Source organism: Lepidothrix coronata, unplaced genomic scaffold (assembly GCF_001604755.1).
Source record: "Lepidothrix coronata isolate B3197 unplaced genomic scaffold, Lepidothrix_coronata-1.0 Scaffold452, whole genome shotgun sequence".
Classification (NCBI taxonomy): Eukaryota; Metazoa; Chordata; class Aves; order Passeriformes; family Pipridae; genus Lepidothrix; species Lepidothrix coronata.
Window position 1 is genome coordinate 4194 of NW_016690632.1, and position 9533 is coordinate 13726.

At 56.7% G+C, this 9533-nt stretch overlaps 1 protein-coding gene across 1 annotated transcript; it reads left to right on the plus strand.

Moving 5' to 3' along the window:
• Positions 1–206: 206 nt before the first annotated feature.
• Positions 207–2751, plus strand: LOC108510037 (pre-miRNA 5'-monophosphate methyltransferase-like; the record flags this gene model as incomplete). Its single annotated transcript, XM_017839678.1, has 1 exon — positions 207–2751. A coding segment is annotated over one exon (650 nt), but the record flags the coding sequence as incomplete, so codon positions are not given.
• Positions 2752–9533: the final 6782 nt, after the last annotated feature.

Sequence of the window (9533 nt, forward strand, 5' to 3'; positions counted from 1 at the left end):
GATATTTCCCCCCAGGAGCTCAGCCTGGCCCAGTCCAGGCACCTCCTGGGATGGAATTCCCGGAGATTCCCCATCCCTGGGAGTGCCCAAGGCCAGGTTGGATCCCCCAGGGTAGTGGAAGGTCCCTGGTGGGATTTTCCTTGGGAATTCCATGCAGGAGCAGCCCTGAGTGGTGCTGCTATCCCGTGCCATTCCCTGAATCCCAGATATTTCCCTCCAGGAGCTCAGCCTGGCCCTGTACCGGCACCTCCTGGGGCTGCGCGAGGGCGATTCCCGCCCGGATCCGGAGGCGGCCGGGAAGCAGCTGAACCTGCTGTGCTGCGACATCGACCCGGAGCTGATCCGGAGGGCCCGGCAGAGCAGCCCCTTCCCGGAATCCGTGTCCTTCGTGCCCTTGGACATCATGGATCCCGACGCCAGGGGCCCCTTCCTGAGCTCCCACCTGGAGCGGTTCGGCCGCTCCCGCTTCGACCTCGTCTCCTGCCTCTCCGTGACCATGTGGATCCACCTCCGGCACGGCGACGGCGGCCTGCGGGAATTCCTGGCCTTCCTGGCTTCCCTGGGCTCCGTCCTGCTCCTGGAGCCCCAGCCCTGGAAGTGCTACCGGGCGGCGGCGCGGCGGCTCCGCAGGGCGGGCAGGACGGACTTCGAGCACTTCCGGAGCCTCGGGATCCGCGGGGACGTGGAGGGAGGGATCAGCCGGATCCTGACCCGGGAATGCGCCATGGAGAGCCTGGGCTGCCTCGGGAGCACCGACTGGCACAGGAGCCTCCTGCTCTTCAGGTCCAGCCGGGAAGGGGCTCCGGAGCGGCCCCTCGGGGCCGGGGAGTCGGAGGGAGAATCCAGGAATTCCTGAATCCCAACTACCTGAACTCTAGGAATTCCTGATTGCCAGCTCCTGAGGGTCATCCACAGGGACAGGAGCCTCCTGCTCTTCAGATCCAGCCGGGAAGGGGCTCCGGAGCGGCCCCTTGGATCCAGGGAGTCGGAGGGAGAATCCAGGAATTCCTGGATCCCGACTCCTGGACTTTAGGAATTCCTGATTCCCAACTCCTGAGGGTCATCCACAGGGACAGGAGCCTCCTGCTCTTCAGATCCAGCCGGGAAGGGGCTCTGGAGCAGCCCCTCGGGGCCGGGGAGTCGGAGGGAGAATCCAGGAATTCCTGATTCCCAACTCCTGAGAGTCAGCCACAGGGACAGGAGCTCCTGCTCTTTGGATCCACCAGGAATTCCTGAATCCCTGAACATCCACAGGGACAGGAGCCTCCTGCTCTTCAGATCCAGCCAGGAAGGGGCTCTGGAGCGGCCCCTCGGATCCGGGGATTTGAAGGGAAAGAAAGGCCCGAATCCTGACTCCTGAATTCCAGGAATTCCTGATTCCCAGCTCCTGAGAGTCATCCACAGGGACAGGAGCTTCTGCTCTTCAGATCCACCAGGAATTCCTGAATCCCTGAACATCCACAGGGACAGGAGCTTCCTGCTCTTTAGATCCACCCAGGGAGGAAATTCCTGAATCCCTGAACATCCACAGGGACAGGAGCTTCCTGCTCTTCAGATCCAACTGGGAAGAGGCTCTGGAATGGCCCCTGGCGTCCAGGGAGTCGGAGGGAGAATCGGGGAATTCCTGAATCCCGACTCCTGGACTTTAGGAATTCCTGATTCCGAACTACCTGAACTCTTGGAATTCCTGATTCCCAACTCCTGAGGGTCATCCACAGGGACAGGAGCCTCCTGCTCTTCAGATCCAGCCGGGAAAGGGCTCTGGAACAACCCCTTGGATCCGGGGAGTCAGAGGGAGAATCGAGGAACTCCTGAATCCCAACTACCTGAACTCTTGGAATTCCTGATTCCCAACTCCTGAGAGCCATCCACAGGGACAGGAGCCTCCTACTCTTCACATCCACCAGGAATTCCTGAATCCCTGAACATCCACAGGGACAGGAGCTCCTGCTCTTCGAATCCACCCGGGAAGGAAATTCCTGAATCCCAACTCCTGAATTCTAGGAATTCCTGAATCCCAACTCCATCCACAGGGACAGGAGCTTCCTGCTCTTCAGACCCACCCGGGAAAGGACTCTGGAACGGCCTCCCACATCCAGGGAGTCAGAGGGAAAATCAAGGAATTCCTGATTCCCAACTCCTGAACACACAAGGATCATCAAATTCAACTCCTGGCCCAGGACACCCCAAAAATCCCCCTAATCCCAAAATCCCAGTGTCCAAGCACTCCCTGACCTCTAAAATCATGGAATATCCCGAGCTGGAAGGGGACCACAGGGATCAAACCCAACTCCTGCTTTGGGATGACCCCAAAAATCCCACTGATCCCAAAATCCCGATGCCCAGGATTGTTGTCCAAACAGCCCCTGACCTCTAAAATCATGGAATGCCAGAGGGATCACAAAATCATGGAATATCCTGAGTGGGAGGGGACCCACAAGGGTCATCGAGTCCAACTCCCGGCCCAGGACAATCCCAAAATTCCCACTAATCCCAAAAATCCCAACTCCCGGGAGCTTTGTCCCTGAGCTGTGGCTTCCTGGGAGCACTTCCCTGGGGAGCTGTTCCAGTGCCTGAGCTCCCTCTGGATGAGGAGCCTGTTCCCAAAATCCACCCAGAGCTTCCCCCAGGACCTGGGTTTGGACAATCCCTCCCCTGGACTCAGCATTCCCGGGACATGGGGCTCCTCCATCCCCGGGAGTCCTTTTGGGAATGGCGCCCTTGGAGTAAAACCAACCGAGAGTTTTATCCCGAACGCTCGAATCCTGCTTTTTATTCCTGATATTTTCAGCAGCTGAGCATTCCCAGGGAACTGAGCTGGGGGTTTGTTGGACCTCCAGCATTCCCTGCTCCAGAGGGAGCCCGGGAATGTGCCGAGCCCTGTCCCAGGTGAGCTCCATTCCAGAGGAGGGAAGGGAAGGAGGCACCTCCAGGAGGAGCTCGTGTCTCGCTGTTCCCGCCCAGGAGAGCCCAGAAAAACCGGGAATTACCTTCCTTTGTCCTTCCTGGAACTTCCTTGTTTCCTCCTGCCGGGGGAGAGGAGGGGAGGGAAAAGCAAAGGGATGGAGAAGAGAAGGGAAGGATCCAGGGAGAGCTCGGAGCCACTTCCAGACCCAAAGGGGCTCCAGGAGAGCTGGAGAGGGACTGGGGACAAGGGATGGAGGGACAGACACAGGGAATGGCTTCCCACCGGGAAAGGGGGGATTTAGGGGGGATATTGGGAAGGAATTCCTGGCTGGGAGGGTGGGGAGGCCCTGGGATGGAATTCCCAGAGAAACTGTGGCTGCCCCTGGATCCCTGAGAGTGTCCAAGGCCAGGTTGGATCCCCCTGGGATGGTGGGAGGTGTCCCTGCCCATGGAAAGGTGGGATGGGATGGGATTTAATGTCCCTTCCCACCCAACCATTCCATGATTCCATGGTTTTCCCTCTATTATTCCAGGTTTGAGCAGCTTTCCCTGTATTCCCACCTGTTTATTTCCATGGGATCATGGAACAGTTTGGGTTGGAAGTGACTCTTTAAAGGTTGTTTTCCTTCCCTGGGGGCTCCGAGAGCTGGGGAGGGACTTTGGACAAGGAGGGATGGGACAAGGGGGAATGGCTTCCCACTGGAAAAGGGAGATTGAGATGGGATTTGGGGAAGGAATTCCTGGCTGGGAGGGTGGGGAGGCCCTGGAATGGATTTCCCAGAGGATTTCCCATCCCTGGAAGTGTCCAAGGCCAGGTTGGAGCAGCCTGGGATGGCGGGAGGTGCCCCTGCCCAGGGCAGGGATGGAATGGGATGAGCTTTAAGGTCCCTTCCCACCCAACCCATTCCATGAATCCATGTGTTCAGGGGCACTGAGAAAGGAAAACTCGGAGATCCTTCCCATAAAAGCAGCTCCCAGAGCCGGTTAATCCCTGTGGGAACGGAGCCCCTCCCCTGCCATCCCAGTGATCCCTCGGGAAGATCCCTCGGGAAGCTCCGCCGGCTCCAGGCGTGGCTCATCCCACTTTTCCTCCCTTTTCCCGCTGCTCGGCCGCTCTTCCCCACCCGGTGGCGCTGGAGCCTCGTGGAATCCGCGCCCTTGGAATGTTCCTCCTGCCCTGGGTCAATATTTGGGGCCGTTTCCTTTGGAATCTCTCCCATCCCAACCCGCCCTTCCCGGCGCTCCCGGTTAAAGGGGGGGGGAGTTTCCCCCGTTTCGTTTTCCTCTTGGGATTTTTGTGCTTCCCTGGGACAAATCCCGGGAAGAACTGGCTGGAATGTGCAGCCCAAATTGTTGGAGGTGTCCCTGCACTTGGCTGGAATGTCTGTGGCTGGAATGAGTTTTTCCTTCAAGCAGACCCTGCTTTATGATCCTCATTTCCTGGGAATCTCCCCCAGGATCCTCCCACGGGATTCTCCTTGGCTGCTCCTCAGGGAAAAGTGTGGATTGGGGTTTGTAATTCCTGGTTTTCCAGCCTTTTCCACGCTGGTGTGGCTGTAACTGCCCCGGGGTTTCTTATCTCTCCCCCCTGGACTTTGGAATTGCTGATAACATTCCATCCCACTCCAAATTCCTCCCAAATTCCCTCGGGGTGGCTTTGGAACAGCCAAATCCTTTGGATTTTGCCACAAATCCGGCTCCAAATCCCAGTGCCAGAGGGCAGGGAGAGATGGGATATTGGGAAGGAATTCCTGGCTGGGAGGAGGGGGAGACCCTGGAATGGATTTCCCAGAGGATGCCCCTGGATCCCTGGAAGTGTCCAAGGCCAGGTTGGATCCCCCTGGGATAATGGGAGGTGTCCCTTCCTATGGAAAGGTGGGAATGGGACGATCTTTAAGGTCCCTCCAACCCAACCCATTCCAGGATTCCACGAGCTGAAGGCAGCTCCTGTCCCGTCCTGTTCCAATCCAGGAATGTTTGGCTCCCAGGGGGGATCCAAAGGTTTGACTTTTCCCTTCCTTTCCTCCCTTCCTGTTGCTTCTGGAACTGGACGTGGCTTGGCCACGGACCCTCAGGTTTCACTTCCAGCTGGGAATGGTCTCCTGGAGTCTCCAAGGCTTCGTTTCAGTCTCTCTGGACGCGCTGGAGAAGCCGAGGGATGGATAAATCCCACGTGGAAGCTTCTCCAGCCCTTGGGCCCCTCCAGCCCTCGGCATTTCCTTGCAGATGCTCCAGTTTTCCCCCTGGATTCCCCTGGGCAGGTTTGTTTTCCCCCTTGGCACGAAAATCCCATTATGGACATAATCTTTCCCCTCATTTCCTATCAAGTTCCTTGGAGTTAATTAATTCCTTATTGACTTGCCCGGAGTTCATTAATTTGGAGTTCCCTGGTTCCCTCAGGTCTGGGCTCCGGAGGGTCTGGAGAAAGCTGGGAATGAACACCCAGGCTGGGGATCAGCTCACAGGGAATATAAACCCCAGCCCTTACCTGCTCTGCCCAGACAATCCCGGCTCAGCCAGGTCCATAAAATGTTCCTTACCAGCTCCCTGGAATTTTATCCTGATGTGGAACGAGGCCGCTCCTTCCTCGGACCCTCCCCGGAGCGGGTTTTACTGGGAATGAGAAGGTTTTCCCAGTTCAGAGCTGCCTGAACTCCTTCCCTGCAGTCCAGGGAGGGAAGGGAGGAGGGATCCCATCCAGGGTTCCTTTGGAGAAGGGGTTAAACCCCCTCCATCCAAGTGGGATGTGGTGGGAATAAAAGATCCCACCTGGCCCTGCAGACCTGCTCCATTCCTGGGCTGGAATCCTCCAGGATTCCATGAGAATTCATCCTGGATGAGCGGTGGTTTGGAATTCCTGTGTTTTCCATGTGAGGGACAGGGATCTCTTGGATCTGAGGCCTGTTTTCCATGTGAGGGACAGGGATTGTTGGATCTGGGACCTGTTTTCCATGTAAAGAACAGGGATTTGCTGGATCTTTTCCATGTAAAAAAACAGGGATTTGTTGGATCTTTTCCATGTGAGGAACAGGGATTGCTGGATCATTTCCATGTGAGGAACAGGGATTTTTTGGATCTGGAGCCTGTTTTCCATGTAAAGAACAGGGATTGTTGGATCTGGGACCTGTTTTCCATGTGAGGAACGGGAATTTGCTGGATATGAGGCCTGTTTTCCATGTAAAGAACAGGGATTTGTTGGATCTGAGGCCTGTTTTCCATGTAAGGAACAGGGATTTGTTGGATCTGAGGCCTGTTTTCCATGTAAAGAACAGGGATTTGCTGGATCTGAGGCCTGTTTTCCATATAAAGAACAGGGATTGTTGGATCTGAGGCCTGTTTTCCATGTGAGGGACAGGGATTTTCTGGATCTGAAGCCTGTTTTCCATGTGAGAAACAGGGATTTGCTGGATCTGAGGCTTGTTTTCCATGTAAAAACCAGGGATTTGCTGGATCTTTTCCGTGTAAAGAGCGGGGACTGTTGGATCTGAGGCCCGGGAGGGTCCCCCCGCTGTCCTTGCTGCCCCTGCTCCGCTCTTTCCTGGGGTCAGTCCCAGCCTGTGGAAGCTGCTGAGCTGCAGTTTGTTCCCGAATCCCGGAGCGTTCCTGCCCCAACAGGCCCGGGATGACACATCAAAGGCGCTCCCGGGGCTCCTCCCGAGGGATCAAAGGGAGGGAACAGGGGAGGGAACGGGCGGCTCCGGCTCCGGGGCCTTTCATCTCCATTCCCCCTGGAACATCCCGGTCCAAGCACTCCCAGCCTGATCCCACAATTCCAGAGCCCCTCTGCTCTGGAGCCGGGCTGGGAGAGCTGGGAATGTTCCCCTGGAGAAGGGAAGGATCCAGGGAGAGCTTGGAGCCCCTTCCAGGGCCTGAAGGGGCTCCAGGAGAGCTGGAGAGGGACTGGGGACAAGGGCTGGAGGGACAGACACAGGGAATGGCTTCCCACTGGGAAAGGGGGGATTCAGGGGGGATTTGGGAAGGAATTCCTGGCTGGGAGGGTGGGGAGGCCCTGGAATGGATTTCCCAGAGAATCTGTGGCTGTCCCTGGATCCCTGGGAGTGTCCAAGGCCAGGCTGGATCCCCCGGGATGGTGGGAGGTGTCCCTGCCCATGGAAAGGTGGAATAGGATGGGGTTTAATGCCCCTTCCCACCCAACCCATTCCAGGATTCTGTGGGGAATGGTGGGAAAAACTCCCCTGGGAAGCGGCTGCTGGGAGGGAAGGGATCCCTGGGGGGCATTTTGGGGCAGAATTCCTGGTGAGATCCTTTCTTGGGTGAGGAAAGACAAGAGGTCAAAAGTTTCATGGAAAAAGCTCCTTGAATCCAGCCAGTCCTTGTGTCCCCTCAGAGCAGGGAATCCTGGAATTGTTCAGCTTGGAAAACACCTTCAAGGTCTTCAAGTCCAACCACCAACCCCTGTGGTCACCACATGTCCCCAGGTGCCACATCCCTGTGTTTTGGGGACAATTCCAGGGATGGGGATTCCACCCCTGCCCTGGGCAGCTGGGCCAGGCCTGGAAAACCCTTTCCATGGAGGAATTTTCCCATGTCTTTATTAATCTGGACGTCCAGAACTCTGGAACATCCCACCCAGGGGTGCAGGGAAGGGGATGGGCTGTCCCAGGACCACCCAGGAGAACATCCACCCCCTTTCTCCATGGCACTTCCATGGAAAGAAGGGAATTATCAGGGATTTGGGAGTTGTGAGGGGATTTTCAGGGATGTGGGGTGGCTTTTTTTCCGGGGAATGATTTGCTGGGGTCACCAGGATCTGTGGCTGGATGTTCCCAGCTGGTTCCTGGTGTTCCTGTGGATAATTAGGGCAGATCCCAAAGGATTTATTTGGGATAAAACTTCACACGGTGGAGTTTTCACTCCCTCCTGACGCAGCTTTTCCTCAGAATTCCCACAGCTGTTCCTCGGGATGAATCCCTGAGAGCTGCTTTTGGTTTGCCCTGTGGATCCCAGCTGTGGAGAACCTTTTCCTTGGATCAAGGCACAGGATCATGGCCTGGGAAAGCCCCTTTTCCACCTGGTCTCATCCCATCTGCGGGAATTCCAGTGTGGCTTTTTCCAGGACAGCGCTCAGGGCGAGTGGAAAAGGTCCCCAGGTTTTCATGGAAAAGGGATCCAGGTTTACATGGAAAAGGGATCCAGGTTTTAATGGAAGAGGGATTGAGGTTTACATGGAAAAGGGATCAAGGTTTACATGGAAAAGGGATCCAGGTTTTAATGGAAGAGGGATCCAGGTTTTCATGGATAAGGGATCCAGGTTTCCTTGGACAAGGTACCCACGTTTTAAGGGAAAAGGATCCAGGTTTCCATGGAAGAGGGACCCAGGTTTTCATGGAAAAGGTATCCAGGTTTCCATGGAAAAGCCAGGAGAGCAGAGGTGCTGCACCTGGGAGCTTGGGAATGTGTCAGGAATGAGGGGGAAAGGCTCAGGGAGAGGGAACGGGGATCCCCCGGGATTTGGGAGCCTTGGAGCTGCTCTGGAGAGGAGGGAGGAAGGAAAGGAGAGAGACTGGATGAGACCCGGGAAGCAAATCCAAGATTCCTGGAGCATCTCCTGGGCTTGGAGGGGGGATGAGATTTGGGAATCAAACATTCCTGCTGGGCTTTGTGTTCGTGGACTCTTCTCCCATGAGGATCGAGGCTGGAAGTTGGAATGTCACCTGGAATAGCTGGGGATGAGGCCTGGGAATGAAACCAGAGATTCCTGGGATAACCCTGGCCCTTGTGTCTAGAGCTTTTCCCTCAGGATTGAGGCTGGAATTAGGCCTCTCACCTGACCTGGAATAGGCTTGGGAATCAAATCAGATATTCCTGGGATAATTCCTGGCCCTTGCATTGGAGCTCCTGAGGATTTACTGTGGAAGCAGGAATATCACTGGACCTGGAATAGGAATCTCACCTGACCTGGAACAACTGTGGATGAGACTTGGGAATCAACCCAGATATTCCCGGGATAACTCCTGGCTGTTGTGTTTGAGCTCCTGAGGGTTTACTGTGGAAGCTGGAAGTTGGGATCTCACCTGACCTTGAAAATCAGGGGCTGGAGCTTTGGGAATCAACCCAGATATTCCCGGGATGACTCTCGTGCCTGAGCTCTGCTCTCCTGAGGCTTCCCTCTGGAATCAGGGATCTCCCCCGCCCTCGGGAACATCAAACCCTTCCCGGGGGGGGCGATTCCCGTGTCCAACCGCCCCCGTTTCCACAGGGAGAAGGGAAGGCCGGGCCTGCCTTAGGCCGGGTTCAAGTGTCCCGGGGTCTCATCGCTGCCCCAAGCCCGGCTCAGCTCCCGTCCCCTCCCTGTTCCCGCGTCTCTCCCGGCGCTGTGAGCGGCACATTCCCAGGTCCCGGAGCCAGGGCTGCCGGTCCCGGAGCCAGGGCTGCAGGTCCCGGCGGGTCCCGCTCCCCGGGATGGGGCTCGGGCGCTCCCAGACCGGCCGGAGCTGGTTTTTTTTTGGGGAAGTGCTGACTCGGGGCGTTGTGCCGAGCCTGACTCAGCCGGGCGGGGCTCGGGGAGGCTCCCGGGGACCCCGCCCTGGGGCTCCTCCGGCTGCCAGAGGGACGGCGGCGAGGATTCCTGGGGATCTGGGGGGAAAAGGGATGTTTTAGTCAGG